We start from the raw sequence: 17,266 nt of genomic DNA on the forward strand, positions 1-17,266 counted from the left end.
TTGTGCTTTTCATTACAAGACCTTCTATTTTGTTTAATTCAAGTCACTTGGTTTTAAAAGTTAAAATTTTGACTATTGCTTTTGCAGAGAGTGCTGACACACTCCACAGAGTAAAGTACAAGGTGTCACTGTTCTCCAGCCCTGTGGACGTTTGTCCTATCAACCAACAAGCGGACCCTGAGAGGCTACACGTTGAATGTAAGACAACAACCACATTTATTGTTTTTTCAAATTTACTTTTTAACAAATGAAGTTTAACTCTCTTCCCTACCTCCTCGTTTTTCTATCCTTAGCCAGGTATTGGCCTCTGCAGTGACTGGGCCAGCCCCCAGCGTGGAGCTGGGGAGAGCCCTCTGAACTTTACTCACAGCTTCCTCCAGCAGGACACTCCCGCCCACTCTGGCAAGAATTCACTTTCCACTTCCCTCTCGCTGACCTGGTCCCGCGTGTTTAGAAAACAGGCACTGCGTTGTGTGGATTCGCTTCCCACCGGCCGGGCTCTGCACTGGAACTAATCTCTATAGCGTCTCAGGCATTTCCTTTCTGCACAGGAGTACAGGTGATGGGTAATGAAGTGTCATCTACTATATCAAGAGAATAGTGCTTTTCACCTTTTTGTAGAAGTCATTGTCATAACATCTAAACATAAAGTACATACTTAGAACTGAAAACTCGCTAAAATTGAGGATTCAGAATATAGTCACAAACAAAAACAACAACAAAATAGCCTAGACTCAGAAGCTACTGGATTCTTCCACATAGATCTCAACATGTCAAATCTTCTCCTGAAGATCCCTGTGTTCTTCCTCTCAGTCACTCTGGTCAGAAAACCAAGACTTGTTCTGTGTGTGCAGCTCTCACAAGTTCCTGAATTCTTGCTGGTTTCTCTGCTGCCAGCCACTGCTTATTGAAAGCTTCCTCCAGAAGACATTCGAGAGGTCATTTTAATTACAAATCTGACTGTGTAATTCTCCTAACATTCTTCACTGCTCTCCAGTATCTGCAGGATGAAGCCGTCTCTGGGCTGGCCTTCCCTCATCCCTCAATTTTACTCGCCTGCCTTGCCTCTGAGGGGCTGGTGCATCCTTATCCTGCCTCCCTGCCAACACTTACCCTGGGAATGTATAAGGAGAATTTCTACCTTGTTCCCCTCACCCAATCCTCCCCAAGGCTACAACCCTTTTGAGGATAAAAGTCATTTAATGGATGACTTTCATCATTTTTGTAAACTGCAAATTCTGTCCACTCATTAAAGTTTTGTAGCACCTACGACATGCCAAGTATTGTTGAAAGGGCTGAGGGTATAGCACTGAAGAAGAGACACAAAGAGGGAGACAGACAATTGAACAATGAAACAAAACAAATACAAGTCAGCTGGTGATAACTGAGCAGGGAAAATCCAGGTGTGGGGGAAGGAGCGTGGGGAGAAGGCTGCTTCTTCACAGGTGTCCTCACAGGTGTCTCTGAGGAGTCCCATGTCCCCTGAGGCTGGAGGAGTAGGGAGTGAGGCAGGAGCTGCGGCATTACCAGAGCTAAGAGCCTTGCAGTCAGATGGACATCAGGTACAAAGGTCTCGCGATGGGGGTGCGTGAGGCATGTTTGAAGACGAGCGAGGAATGCTCCTTCCCAGAGCTGAGCGAGTTAGCGGTGGTGGGCTGTGAAGCTGAAGAGGCAGCTAGGGAGGAGAGCAGCCTTTACTCTGAATGAGTCAAGAAGTGACTGGAGGATTTTGAGGCAAGAGAAACAGAACCTGGCTCACATTTCAACGGGTCTTCCATGCTATGTGTGGAGAACATACCACAGAGGGGAAGGTAGGAGAAGGAGCCGGGAGCGATGTTGGTGGGTAGGGCTAGGGCTGTAGCTGTGAAGAAGTAAAAAATGGTTAGATTCTGGGAGACGTTTTGAAGGCATAGATGACAGAGTTTGCTGATGTGGCTTATAAGAGCACGTGAACCATACCTCAAAAGAGGGAAATTTGTGATCTCGCCCTGAAGAATGACCTCATGACACAGTCAACATCCACATTAATGCTGGTCCTGCCAAGGCACTTGGTTTCTCAGTGGATCTGTACACGCACAGCTAGGAGGTGGTGGCAGTGGTGATCCACTCTACCCCTGCAAATCATGGAGCTGGGAAGTGACTGTTGACAGACAGACCGACACATGACTGGAATGAAAGCAAAGAACATAGCCAAATTCACCGAGGATAGGTCGAGATTGTGGTAATGAAGGATGGTTTAAGAAATAGCAATTGTACAAGTCCCAGAAGAAGATTGCTTCATGGAGGAAATTCCTTCATGGAACTGAGATTAGATTCACAAATATAAAAGGCTATGTGTGATAAAGTCGTGGTTAATAAGACTGTGGGCTCTGAACTCTGACTACTGTGGGGTTGAAGCTGGCTTTATTAATTATAAGCTGGTTCACTTTGACCAAGTACCTTAATCTCTCTAAGCCTTAGTTTCCTTGTCTGCAAAATATACATATATGACTCTCGTGATTCTTAGTGTTGTGAGGACTGAAGGAGATGATCATACGTGCAAAGCTTGCTTCAAACATGCAAACATCTAGTGACTCTTGCTGACTACTAATATCAAAGAGAGACTACCTTTCCTGATAGGATGAAGCAAGGCAGAGAAACATAGGAGAGATTCTGGCAGGAACAGAATATCAAAGGTTTCCACGTACACAAAGAGCCGAATTAGACAACATGGAAAGCCCACGTGCTCCAAGTCTAAGCAGTCCTCACGTGACACACTTTCCCATCCTGTGAGTTTATTTTCTCCCCTGTGAAAGCAATAAGGAAATACCTGCCTCGCTGCTGTTTCCATCTTTCAAAAAGTCAACAGGAACTGTTATCCGGACTTAGTTCTGAATAAAGACCCATGAAGTACAAGGCTTGGCAATTTGGGGAAAACTGACCATTTTCACTTTAAATACCTAACATTCCAGGAAAAAAGCCCTGGCCACATTGCAGATATTAAACTTTAGGGTGGGAGTTTAAAAAATGTACATGGATTGGGTACTATTTCATGATCAGAGATTCTATAACAAGTGAGAGATAGGTATCTATAAAATACAGAATTCCAACAATGCAAACACAGTTACCCCAGTGAAGAAGAAACTGGAGAGGGCAGGGAATGCTGAGCTCAGTTATGACAGACAGACACAGCCAGCCTACAAGGCAGAACAACTCACGGATGATACCGGAAATTGAACCGGCTGATCTAACTGAGCTGGAGAAGGACAGGAACAGTGTAGGAAAATTCACCTGTAGAACCATGAGGAAACTTAACAGGAATATTTACAAAGTGGGAATATGAAAAGGCACATATAAATTTGGATAGATAGAGAATATATGTGGTTTATATAGAGATATGGTATGGGTGTATAAATAGAATAGAGCCTTGCACTGAGCATCATAATGTCAGTCAGACAAGCACAGAAACAGGCCTGGCTTAATATCCACTCATCTGGGAAAGACCCCCAGGGACTGGCCAGTAGTGAGCTCTCCCTGTGCCAACAGTGTGTGGCAGCTGTTCGCAAAGGAAATGCAAACTCAGGCTGCAATAACCGAGGCACAGCAGGAAAGGGGCTGGCCCAGTGTTTTCTGCATTGATTCGAAACTATTTGGAACATTGGGTTCAAATCTGAAAAGACTGAGAAAAACTGTCATTCTCCAGAGGAAGGTTACCAGAATGATGAAGTATCCAGAAATCAGAGCAGATGGAAATGGTTGAAAGGTTTAGACATTTAGACTGGAAAAGAAAGATTAATGAGGTTCACACGTTGTCTTCAACTATTGGAAGGGTGATGGTCTATGGTCGAAGGATTAGGTTTACTCTGTATAAGATCAATTCTGCAGAACAAGTACCAGTGGGTAGTGCTATAAGATTACACACAGTGTTTGAGGAAGCACATTTTCACTCACAAAGATTCTCCATCTATTGGGACTTTTTGGAAGTGAATGGGCTGCTGGGTGAGGTAATGAACACTTTCTGATAAAGCTTGGATGGTCGGATAGAATCCACTTCACCTCATTTGCTTCTCACGACAATCGTGAAGTAGCAAAGGCATTTTATTTTTATTACTTGCCCAGTAAAAGAAAAAATCATTCTTCTTGTCTTTGATTATTTTAAACTTTATATGTCATTAAAAACTAAAAAGCCACTAAACTAAAAAGGCACTAACCATTACTAATAGCCAAGAAGCAGGGATAGAGTTACATTTGTGTCAAGAAAAGGGAAAAGCCTAGTCTTTGAAGAGAAATTAGGTACAATAAATAGCCAGTGTTGTCAAACTCTAAAACTCCTGAAATTGCCCAGAATTCCTCTTCACGCGTCTTATTCTACCACTTCCGTCTCTCTTCCTCTGTCCAAACTGCCCTTGCCTCATCTTGGCATTCCTTACCTGTAAGAATGTGTCCAAACGCCAGGTCCCCCTGTGATCTGATGGCTTAGTCTGCAGTGATCTCTACATTCTTTCGTTTTTAATGGTGATTTATATATATGATTTGTTCACTTATGACGCTTCTTCTTTCCACCTTGGCCTTTCTTCTTCTCTGCTCTACCTTATGTCTTACACTTTCCACAGCTTCCCTCCTGAGCCTGAGCTCCTTTATTTTTCATTGTTGCAAACCTCATAGTTCCTATCCCAGGCAGATAAATAAGTGGTCACTAAACAACGAAAACATGAACATCGTTCATTAGGAGCAAAAGCAAAAATGGCATAAGAGACAAAAATGGGAAATAAATTTGCAATCTGTTATCCATACCAGGCTTGAAAAATAACGATTCACTTTGTTTTTTTAAACTACCAGCTATGTGTTGTAAAACATGACCACAAATTCCTCCCGACTCTGTATGCACGCCCCAGTGCACTGTGGCTCTGCTGCTCCTCTCCTCAAGAGGCAGAACCTGTGTCTCACTCCACCTTGTTAAATCTGGCCTGGCCTTGTGACTTGCTTTGACCAACACGAAGTGTCAGAATTATGTTGTAGGAACTCAGAGCCAAGGCCCACAAGGCCTTACATCTGTCTCTCATGTGCTTAGAACAGTGCCTTGAGACTGTCGCATCTAGCCTGTTGCTGGCAGAGAAGCCACATGGAGCAGGGATGAGTCATTCCTGCTCAGATTCCCCAAGACCAACCACCTCACAGCAACCCCGTCCAGCTGAGCCACAGCTCAGGAGTGACCCCAGCTGAGATCGGAGGACAAAACCCCCAGCTCCAGCTGAGACCAGCCCAAAATCGCTGACCCACAGAATTATGAGCAAATGAAATCATTATTATTTGAAGACATTTAGTTTTGGGATGGTTTGTTACACAGCAATAGATAACGGGGATGGTCTACAAAGACAAAAGTCATTAGCTAAGACACACAGACAACTACATTGAGAACACAAGTGTCACTCTGGGAACAATCGACTAATTACCTGATGCTGGATGGACTTAGTATGACATAGACAAATCACACAAGCATACTCATGGCCTTAATTCACGTCTTACTGTTCACCCACGTGGAGCACACGTGGTCTCTCAGGCAGCGTTATGAGTGTGTGGTGGTGCTAAACAATAGCAGAGCATAAACAGCTTTTACTTTTTAACAGGAGAGAAATTCAGAACTGCATCCAATTTTTATCCAAACTCACTCCCTAGATTGTTTTCTGAATAAGAGCCCGCCATCTTTAACATATTCATATCCAACTTAAAACTCCAAGTGAGGTTTGAGTTTGGAAAATTGCTCTATGTGGTAGGCAGACTTCTAAGGTGACTTGCAATGACCCCTGCATCCGGGTATTCAAGACCTTGGGTGACCCCCAACTCCCTCAGTGTGGGCTGGACCTAGTATCATACCCAGAATCAACAGATTATGGCAAAGGTGATGTGGTGATGTCACTTCCATGAGCAGGTTGCAAAAGATTGCAACTTCTATCTTGCTGGCAGACCCTCTTGTTGGCTCTAAGGAAATAAGCTACCATGTTGGAGAGGCCCCGATGGCAGGAATCTGAGAGTGCTCTCCAGCCAAGAGGCAGTTCAGAATTAAGGCCCTCAGGGCAACAGCCCTCAAGGAAGTGTGTCCTGACGGCAGCCACACAAATGAGCTTGGGAGTGGATCCTGGCCCAGGGGGGCCCCAGGTGAGACCTGGACTGCGACCCTGTGAGCACACCTGCAGAGCCAAGCGGAGCCGGAATTCCTCACCCATAGGACCCGTGAGACAGCAAGTGTTCTTGTTTTAAGTTTTAGGGTAATTTGTTTTGTAGCAAGTGATAACTCACATGCTATAAGCAATACAGAGTAAAAATTGTCAATGTACGAGTCTTCTTTTCCGTCCTCTGCCTCTGCCTGAAGAGACTGTAGCATTATTTTTATTTTTTTCTTTCTATAAAAGATGTACCCAGTCTTCTCCTGTCTCCTTGGAGTACTTTTTGAAAATAGATATCAAGTTTCCTTTATTTCACCAAATATTTTAGCAATATACAAATTAGAAGAAAAAGACAAAGGACAAAAGTTTGAAAAATTAATAAGTTCTTTGTAAGTTATAAAAAAACTCATCAACATTACCTTGTCTGTTATACAAACTCAATAGAAAAATAAAATCTCAATGTAAGCTTTTCTGTAAGATTCTGTATTTTACTATATAAATAAGGTATATAATAAGTTCTATACTTTTAGTTTAATTTATCAAGCAAATTATTGATATAAAGTATTGCAATATAATTCACAATTGTCTTCTATAGATTTGCTCTTCTGTCATTTTTATTTTGTATAAATTATGCATTGGATTTCATATTCTTTTAATTGAGTTGTACTTTAACTTATACTCCACAGAAGATTTCTGTTGATAACCAGACAGTCATTTAAAATAATTACTTATAAATAATTCTATATGCTTTCAGTTATTCATTTATTTACTCATTTATTAAATAAGTATTTATCAAATAACTAAATGATGAGGCAGCTTGTAAGATTGAGAAATGCATACGTGAGATAATTTACAATAACTTTATATTAAGATATTGAAATGAATTTTCTAGTTTTAAATTGATTTCATCACACGGCTTGTTAAGTTTAAAGAAAAAATAAACACATATATAATAAATCAAACCTCATAAGACATAGGGGAAAGTAAGTTTTGACTTTGTTTAAAAATAAAAAAGAAAAGAATTTGTTGATATGGGTATAGCTCAATGTACTGACAAAAATGAAACAATTTTTAATTACTAACTTTGAACTAACTCTGAAAACCATAGATATCCCTAAGTTACTGAAGGCATTGACTTTTTAATTCTACATGGGCAGATATTCATGTCATAAAGTATTTTGAGGGCTGGACATGGAGAGTCATTCTTCTCAGCCATCTCAACTAAATATAAAAACTGTTTTTACTTTCAGCCTGACAGTCGCGTCCCCACCCTCTCACTGAATGCCTGTGGTATGGCAGACCCTCAGTATGCGTCATGTCTAATCCTTACAGTAATCTTGCAAGACAGTCAGCTGATAAAATCATCTGTAGGAGAGGAACCGAAATAATAAAGGGGGTGAGACAGTTTCTCTAAGACAACGAAAAGTAATGGATCCTGGAGTAGAGAGGAGAAGCTGGCTGGGGGATGGGGAAGTCAGGAGAGGAGCACAGAGTGAGCGTTTTTCCCTGCACAGCTTCGTGTGTAACCAGGAGCTAAACGACCTAAATGGGGGTGCAAGAATGGAGCCAAATAACCTGCATAAATTGCTAGTTTGACACGCACTTTTTATAACCTTTTTGTGGTCCTTCTGACGTTCTTCTACCTGCCGATGACTGCTGAGAAACCAACAGTTAAAACTTCCTGACTATTCTCTGAAGAGAAGAAATGCAGTGACACTAACCTAACAGAAGAGCAGGCTGACAGTGGAGGCAATAATGAGTTTTGTAAAGATAAAGGGATCGAATATAAGCGACGGGGAGACGCTGTGAATTTCCATGAGACTAGGGAAAGAGGGAAGGTCGGGCATAAGAAGGTGCCCTTGGATTTAGAGACACAAGAATGATTTTTTTCAATGGAATAATATTTCAAAATTATAGATACGCTGCTGGGCAAGTTTTTCTGATAACGGTTTCGGTTCAGCACCGCCCTGAAACAAGGGTAGTCTTTCAGTGACCTTTCCTAGCCCAGGATTAAAACGCAGTTTACCAGTTTGCTCATTATCTCTCAAGATACATGTGAAATAATGATTCTACCCTAATCTGACTTGGCTCTTTTCGCCTGAGAATTTCTTTTCCACAGTCCTCTGGCCATGGGATTTCATTTTATGATGCAAAAAGCCAAAGGAGATGGATGATCTTGATAGTCTCCTATGCAAGAGAGCTGCTCACTTCATTTAAATGGAAATGTGCATTTTCATGGAAATTCAGGCCTGTATTGATGAACAAAGATGAGCTGCCACTATTAAACAGAATAGGGATATACAAAAAAACGTGTCCTAGAAAACTCATTTAAAAAACAGTAAAATTTACAGTGAAAAATAGAGAATTTTAAGAGTATATATAAAATATACATTTTAAGAGATATATTAAATTTTCTAAGGATCTGTCATGTAATATTTGGATGGTTATAAAGTTGAAAATCCCAGGACAAAGGTTGTGGAAGACAGGTTGAATATGTATGTCTTTAATAAGCAGAGTGACTTAATACGAAAAAACGAAATAGCATGGTACCTTTCTATAAGTAGATAGCAGCCATGTAATAAACATTTTTCAGTGAATGTATTAAGAAATGTCCTGGGTTAGGCGTGATATCATTTTCTATGCTCTTTTCTTTCTTAAAATTTTAATGTGGCTATTTTGGGGTTCATTTTTTAATAACACATTTAAGAAATATTTACTGATTACATATTGTTTTTCCCAACTAGAAACCTGGAAGCCATTCTTAACTATTTCCTCACCAAAAATCATGCAGGTCTGTGGATTTTTCCTCAGCAATGAATTGAGAATTTAGGTACCCCTCTCTATCGTGACTCTCAACATCTTAATCAGACCTGACAAGGATTGAAGCCTCATATATTGTCTCTCTCTCCCATTGCCCCAACTCCACCCCACCTCTGTCCAGCATCTACACCGCCACTGGGCCAATTACTTTACACTTCACCTAATGTACACAGCTGATGAGGAAACGGAGTCTGAGAAGAAACAATCAAACAGGTGGGGAAAAAGTAAAGGATATGAGACAACCTAAGGAAAGTATTTACACTAACAAGTTGGGCAAGTAACCAGTTGTGCAAGGATGCCATAGATACTACACAACTCTATTAATTCTTTAGTTTGACTGAAAAATGCTTTCTCCACACTGCTGCTGTGGGAAATGTCCACACAGTCACCAGTTTTTTCCTACATGCAAACAGAATTTTAGGAACCTGACCTAATGGAGCTAACCAACTCAGCAGTACTGGCCAGGGCACAAGGAGGAAAGTTATATCACAATAGCTTTGTCTCATAAGCATTTCTATTTCTGTGATTTTTCTGAAAACAGACAGTAGAAGGACATTCAGCATATTTGAAAGTTGAAATAGTCAAAGAGAATAAATATAAAAAAAAAGACACTGAGGTACAGCTTGACTACATAGTTTAGATATTTTGTATTTGCCAAATGAGAGGAATCCCATTATGACTTGCTAGAATTTAGACAAAGCAGGAGGAATAGGATATTAAAATAGTCTCCTTAATAGCTATGGTTTGCTTTGGCAATATCTGTTATATATTTTTCAGGCAAAATTTATATTTTGGTTAAAAAAATACAAAAACTACAGAAAAATTGGATTTCTTTTTTTCTTTGTTTACATGTCAGATACTTGATTTTATCTCTCAACATTATGATTTCATATATTGGCATTTAATTTATGCACAAAGTGGTGAGACAGAAAATGCTTCTGTTGCATCTACGTGAGTATCGAGCACTGCAGTGTCAGAGGACGCCCGACCGTTTCTCACGGCCAGAGGAAGAAAGCCAAATACAGGGGCAATGGAATTATCCAGCCTCCTCTCTTCTCTATTCTTCTGCTGTCTTAACAAAACGAACCCCTAAACTAAATGGATATAACACCATCGCTCTTTCAGTCTGCCTTCACTGCTGTTGGTGTGCTTCCTGCTCAGCAGAGGAGGACGGAGAGTCTGGTTTCACCCTAGGTTCTTACTCTTTCTGATCAAACAGCTCTTCGGCCACGAGCATTAGGATCAGGCGTTCCGGACTCTTGCGTCAGCTTTCAGAGGGAGGCCTGGCCTGGCGGGAGCTGAAATGATCCGCTGGGGAGAGGGAATGAGGAGCTGGAAGGAAGGACTGTCTCCAGAGGTCCCTGGAATTCCTGAAATAGTGCTAGTTCTCTGTGTACCTGGGAGACAGAGTCAGCTTCCTGGGTGGCAGCTTCACACAGAACCTTGGGTTCAGACGGCCCTGCGTTTGTTTAACGCTCTGTGGTCACTGTCCTGAAATTCTCTATAATGTTTTAACAAGGGACTCTACATTTCTATTTTTGCACCGGTCCCTGCAAATTATGTACCTGGTCCTTCGGGCGAAGAAGGGCTTTGAAACGGACGAAGGAGAATCAGGTACTTTCTTTGGCCTTGGCAAAGACACACCACCTGGCTGGAACTGTCATGCTTTGCCGTGTTCTACTCTCTCCAAAGGATTACACAGGTATCCAGCGCCTAGAGGAGATCAATGCTCCTTCAGGCTGCAGTCTCCCTTCTCTGTTTACTAATACCTCCCTTCCCCTTGTCAGCTGCCTGCACAGCTGCCTGGTCAGAGATTATATTTCCAAACTCTCCTGCATTTAAGTGTGTCCACATGATTATATTTGGACCACTGAGGCGCAAATAGATATGTTTGTAATTTCCAGGTTAATTTTGACTTGAGATTGAACTCTTTCCTTCGTCTCACAGGCTGGAAGGTAGATGTGCTGGTGACCCAGCTTTGACCATCCTGAGGATGACACGCTAGGGGAAGGCAGAGCAAAGAGTCAAAGGAGCTCAGCTCCTTGCAAGGCCTCCTGAATGACAGCTACTCTGCCCGCGTGGACCATTCGCCTGGGGTCAAAGATGGGAAAGAGGAATCAACACTCAGGGGCCTCCTTGTTACATCCGCTTAGCCTCTGCTCTTAGTAATGCAGAATAAACTCTTGAGGGCTGATTCACAATAAATTTGAATTTACCCAGAATAGTTGAATAATATAATGTTCTGAGTGTTTAAACATTCTACATAGGGAAAATTATAATTTTCATTACAATTATATAAAGTCATATGGAAACTAACTTTATCCTCAATGATTCTCAGAACACTACTGAATCTGGCAGAGCCTCAATGTCATCAATACGAATACTAATTATAGTATATGTCTATAAATGCTGGTCTTGAGTAAATCTGTAATAATCAAGGACAGATTCCTGAAAGTGTATTTTCAAAATAATTTCCTAAATCTCTAGTTTCATTGTAATTTATCTTCATACCAAAAGAAGACTATAGGATGTTAAAAATAACTTTTGTGGCTTTTTGCCATTGTTTAGAAACTGAATATGGGTGCTTAGAACGCTTCCTAAAAAATAAAACATACATATGATAATTCTACTTCTCATTTCTTATATGTTTTCAACGACTAAAACCGGTAAGATTTAAAAACATCATGTCAATAAACCAGTTACAAAACCATTAAGGAATTATATCTTCAAAAGTGTAGGTTTTCCGTTACCTGCCCCAATGACTCTCTCAATGCGAATCCTTGAGGGATCAATCTCCTTGGCAAATTCATGGACTGCGAGGGATGGGTCTTCGTATGTATCTGGATCTATGTAAGTTTTAACTCCTGGGAAGCGTACTGCAACAACAGAAAAGGCTGAATTAGCTGGAGTATTTTAGTAATCACATGTCTTATGAATATTTAAAATGAGGAGTGATGATGTACTGAAGTAGTCATTCCTGGTAATTACTTAAATTCAATTCTCTCTTCTCTTCTTGTCCCATCCCCCTGCCCCTGCCCCATTAAAGATTTGAATACTTGGAATCAAAATTTTATTACCTAGCTTTTGATGTAAAATGAACTGGCAGTTTCCTAAAGAGTGAGCTGACAGGTTCCAGAACACACACTGTTATTATATTTCTGTAAAAAGTTTAATCAGCTCACTTAGCCACCACCACCCACGTATTCCATGTCTGATCTAGCTCAGGGAGTGGTCGGGGCGTGGTCAGGGCAGGGGGCAAACGAGCAGAAGCCTTTCCCCAGAACAAGCTCCTAGATTCCTTCCTGGATCCTTCAGACTCTAGGGCACTGGGTTTTCCTGAACCTCCGCCCCAGTCCTGTGGTCTCTCCCTTTCCAGAAACTCTGGCAGTAAAGGACAGTTGCCACACAATGACAGGGAGCAACACTAAGGATCATGGCCATTTCCTGTGTTCCTGTAGCTGCTTCCACTGCCAGTCTGCACCTGCTCCTGGAGAGGACCCCTTGTCTATCCTGAAGGGAAGGGTGGCATTCAAAGGCCCATATCTGTCCTTGGCTGTGTAGATGCTCCTCTTTCTTGGTTGGGGGTGGTGCTCACAGACCTCTGGCAGTTAGGATGAGGAACAGGGGCGGCTGAAAACCGGGAAGGTGTGGTTGCCTGTTCATTTGCACTTCCTCAGTTTCTGAAGAAGTCACCGACTGCCACGGCAGTCCCCTGTTCTACTCACCGGTTTCTGCTTTCCACCTTAGATTGCTAGCTCCTGGAGGACAGGAGACCATTTCTTATGCATCTTTGCATTTTTCCAAATACCTTAGCTATGGTTTTACAGGTAATAAGAACACAGCAAACCTTTATTGAATATAAATTAGCAGGAATTAAAAGATCAATGCAAATTTGTGGCAATATGGATGATACTTAGTTTGTTGCTTCCTAGATTTTGAAAGCCGTACAACATCCTGAGTTAAGTGTGGTCTAGATCTCTTAGAAACATGCTCTTGCAAGAAAATCTCAAAAGCAAGCAAACAAAAGATGGTAAGGCAAGTTTAGAGGAGGAGCTGAAAGGCCCATTATTAGCAGTTGCTTGCTTCGTGAGGACTCTGTCTGCCACCCTCTCTTATTACTGTTTGCCTGCTGCCTTCTAGGATGGGGTACTCACCCACGAGAAGATAGGACTTCTCAGAACAGCAGCAATAAAGCCTATTTCTAGGCAAACTTAGACCTGACAATGATTCTGAAATGCTCTGCTTTTCTTGACTTCCTTAAATTTAGACTGGAGGAAAGGAGAAGAGAGAATTGGTGCCTCTAGTTCATACTCTATATCATATTTTGTAACTTTGTAGGAATTGTGATTTCGGATTGAATAAGATAAACTCAAATCTAGTGATTAAGGCTAGGTGACTAGTGGTATCTAATAGGACATATGGTCACATTGACAACGTTCCTGTAGGCACAGATAACAGGTTTCATTTATTAAATCATACATGGTCTTAACAATTCAACCACTCAATCACTTAAGGTGATACACATTTCTGCAGAATAAATCAATCAGTTAATGTCACTTTCTTTTCCTCATAAACAAATATGTAGTAGGGGAAAAACAACTGAGACCTAGTTCCAGTCTTGAACACCTGGCTCCTTATTTAACTTATCCCTGCCTTCTTCAGCACTGGTTTGTTATCTTCTTCCACTTCCTTGGCTGCCTCCGGTTATTTTCATTGCTTCTTGCTGGGCCCATCTGGTTTAGTTTATGCTAAAGTGCTAGCTGGAAGACAGACAATAAATACCTCAGGAGCATCTTTTTCCTCTGCATTTCAGTACTAAACGCCCCATAGTGAATCTTAAGGTTGCCCAGCATAAGCCATCTGTCCAGCTGTCTGGATCCAGGTCTCTGCATCTGTTTACAGCTTTTCCAGGTCCTCCCATCCTGGTGCCGGCTGTCTCAGCTCTCCCTCTTCTGCCAGCACAGGGAGCCTCAGACTGACTGTGCAGCAACAGCCTGGGAGAGCTTGTGAAGAACGCCAAGTCCTGGCCTGCCTTCGACCTTCTGAGTCAGAACTCTGGTGAGCAAGGGCGCAACATTCTGATGCAGAGGGTCCTTGGACCATTCTTTGAGACATCATGTGAGCCTTAGAAACAGCCCTAAACCCTCCTTCTAGTTTATAATCTCCTCAGTTAAATTCTTTCCCTCCCCTGGAGGGTGCTATAGATCAAAAAGTCTCTTATTCCTTTCCTTAAGTTGAAGTGGAAGATGAGTTTAAACAGTTAAACACTTGCCTCACATATGATCTCCGTGCTTTGGTTAATCAGAGAACACCCCTTTCTTGTTAGTTCAGCGTCTCAGGACAGAGAAACTGTCTTGACAAAGTCATCTGCCATTTGGAGGTAGAGGTGGAGGTGGGCGTGGGGAGGAGAGGGTGGCAATTATCAAACCAACTATAGTGGTAATTATAGCTTGCTTGGGAAGAGATCCTTCAAACGAATATAACCTTGTAGTCAGCTCAAGGGTTTCATACATATTCTAAGAGTTAAAGAGCTGATTTTCTTTTTTAGTGTTAATGAATTGTAAATTGATTTGTTATATGTTTAAATGACAGTCCCCATGAGAAGGAATAAAGATTGCTTAATATTTCTATGGCTAATGCTCCACTAAATAAAACCAACTCACGTTTGGAGCCATTGTGAGAGGTAAATAACTAGACATGATCAGTCATCTTGTATTTTTAGCATATTCAGTCTGTCCTGTTTTCCAGCAAGTAGAATTAGGAAAAAGGTAATATCATTTAATGAGAAGCAGGTGCAATTTCCACCAACAAACCTGGAAACCAGATGAAAAGTCTTAATGCTGAAAGGTTGGAAGTGACTCTTTTGGAGTTTCTCAACTCAACGAATACAATTTTAAAATGAACTCCTGAAGTGCTGGAACAACATAAAACAAGGGAAGGGAGCCACCATCTTACTTACAATGCCCATTCTGTAAGTGGTTTCTTCTCTTCTCTTCTGACTTCATTTTGGCCTTTATGTACCATTGGCACCTTTTAAAAAGGAAAATAGAATCTTATTTTAAGAATGATGCTAGATAAGAACCAAAATCAATTAAAATACATAGACCCATGGGCAAAGTTTTTATCATGAAGACCACTTTTAAGAACACCTTTATAACATGTGAAAATACTCCATACAAGGTTTTTTTTTTTTTTCCTTTTTCTCCCCAAGGCCCCTCCGGTACATAGTTGTATATTCTTCGTTGTGGGTCCTTCTAGTTGTGGCATGTGGGACGCTGCCTCAGCGTGGTTTGATGAGCAGTGCCGTGTCCGTGCCCAGGATTTGAACCAATGGAACACTGGGCCGCCTGCAGCGGAGCGCGCGAACCACTCGGCCACGGGGCCAGCCCCATACAAGGTTTTTTGTACAATCAAAATTAGCCCCAGATAAAATACTCTCAAGTGGGTTATTTGATCCAAATGATAGGAATCTTAGAAAATATTTTATAATTTGCAATAACCATCATGGCTGGTTCCTTATATGGCTTCTAATAGCTAGAATTGGAGAAATGCATTAAAAGCCAAAAAGAAAAAATATTTTTGAGTCAGAATCTCAGAAATTTAGACAACTGTCTTTCAGTTGCAGTGCTAAGCAGCATGATTTTTTTAATATCAGAAATGCGGTAGCGGCATATTCTGTTCCCGGGATAATGGTGCTCTAAAGAACAGAGGCAGGTGCTTATCTCCCACGACTTCTTCAACATGAATAAATCCATCAACATCCATACGATTTGACAGTCCATCAAACTGCTAATTCCAAATAGTTAAATAGAGTACATCTGTGGTACTCAGTTCAATCTTCCAATGTGAATTTTGCCTCAAAACCTACGGCAAATTGAGTATTCATTCAGAAATCTCTTAGAGTTTTCATAGAATAATTTCCAAGAATGCTTCCCTACCAAAAAGCTTAAGAAATATTTCAGAATGAAAGTTTTGTTATCTTATGTAATTGAAATTGTTTTCTCTAGTGCGTAGGATGTTAAAGCAGTTTCTGCTGTTATATAAATTGGCAAACATGGAAATTGAAAGCTGAAAATAATTTAGTACAAATTTTTCTTCATCATTAAATTCTCTTTTTAAGTGATATTCAAAATCTGCTTCAGGAATTCCAAGTAAGGATAACATTTGAGCCCATCTCTCAAGTTTATTTGGCCAAACTTATTTAGCCTACAACGACTGTAATTCCTTCTTTTAAGTTTGCCATATTTATGTGCTGAGGCAATATTTTCTCTTTTAATGAAATGCTTTTCCCATGTGTATGTGCTCTGTGTTGCTCAATTTTGCTCTGTAGAGAAGAATCACTAAAATAAAATATCATTTAAGTCAATTTCTATTATGAAATTACAGGCATTTTTGAAAATTGGGGATAAATATGATACTGCTACTTAAATAAAATCATACTTAAGAAAGTACCCCAAACTTCTTCAAAGGAACTTTCATAGGAAAATAAGAACCTTTCTGAATCAAATTAGCCATCCTATCTAATTATCAAGGTCTACTTCACATGATACCATTTGCGTCTTTGGAGTTAAGATCAGCCTATAGGAGCCCATCACATTTGAATAACTGAATAATCTTCTGGGCTCCAAACTGATTGTCTTTAACTTGTGCACTCCATGATAAACAGAGTGTTATCCAGACGTCGGAGCCCCAAATGCACAATGCATGGGCAGCACTTACATTAGAAATGGCAATGAAAATATAGTGGAGATTATTCTTCTGCTCAACACTTTTCTAATAAGCATTGCTAAACATGTAGCAGCCCATGAAGTATGGCATTTTGACTTTAACTTAACCAAATTGTCAATGTGACTTTATTCCCTTCTTTCCTTCTTTTTTCCAGGCTTGTATGTTTAACCCTCCACTGAGATTTTCTTTTTCTCCCTTTCCTAGACATAATCGTCTTCCAATCCTTCTTCTCGCAAGAGAGTCCTAATAGGTTAAGAACTTTAACCTTTTTTTTTTTTTTTTTTTTTTTTAGCAAACAAGCTTACACCTCCAGCACATATGAGATTTTTTGTTCTTTTTTCATTAACCAGTTGTCCCTGCTAGTGATTAAGGACTTTGTAGGCCGTGTTTGGTATCTGTAGGCTATGGCATTGAATATTTTGTTTTCAGACTAATGGTTAGTTGGGTTGGAGTCTCCAGAATTTTTCTGTCTGCTATAAAAGATGGTTGTACCAAAGCTGTGAGGATGGCAAAGAGCTGTCCAAGGCTAGCTCGAGGCATACAGGGAGAGAGGAGAGTGCTGGGTGACCACATCT

General features: G+C 40.8%; 1 protein-coding gene across 11 annotated transcripts in view; it reads right to left on the reverse strand.

Annotated features, from left to right (window-relative positions):
* Positions 1-17,266, reverse strand: part of EPHA6 (EPH receptor A6) — a 779,380-nt gene that overhangs the window by 194,703 nt on the left and 567,411 nt on the right. For all 11 annotated transcript variants that reach the window (XM_070582909.1, XM_070582911.1, XM_070582908.1 and 8 more), the window contains 2 exons: positions 14,923-14,993; positions 11,714-11,839 (listed from right to left, as the gene is read on the reverse strand). In XM_070582909.1, coding sequence (XP_070439010.1) covers positions 11,714-11,839; positions 14,923-14,993 — 197 coding nt within the window. The remainder of the gene's footprint in view (positions 1-11,713; positions 11,840-14,922; positions 14,994-17,266) is intronic.

Source organism: Equus przewalskii, chromosome 18 (genome assembly GCF_037783145.1).
Source record: "Equus przewalskii isolate Varuska chromosome 18, EquPr2, whole genome shotgun sequence".
Taxonomy (NCBI): Eukaryota; Metazoa; Chordata; class Mammalia; order Perissodactyla; family Equidae; genus Equus; species Equus przewalskii.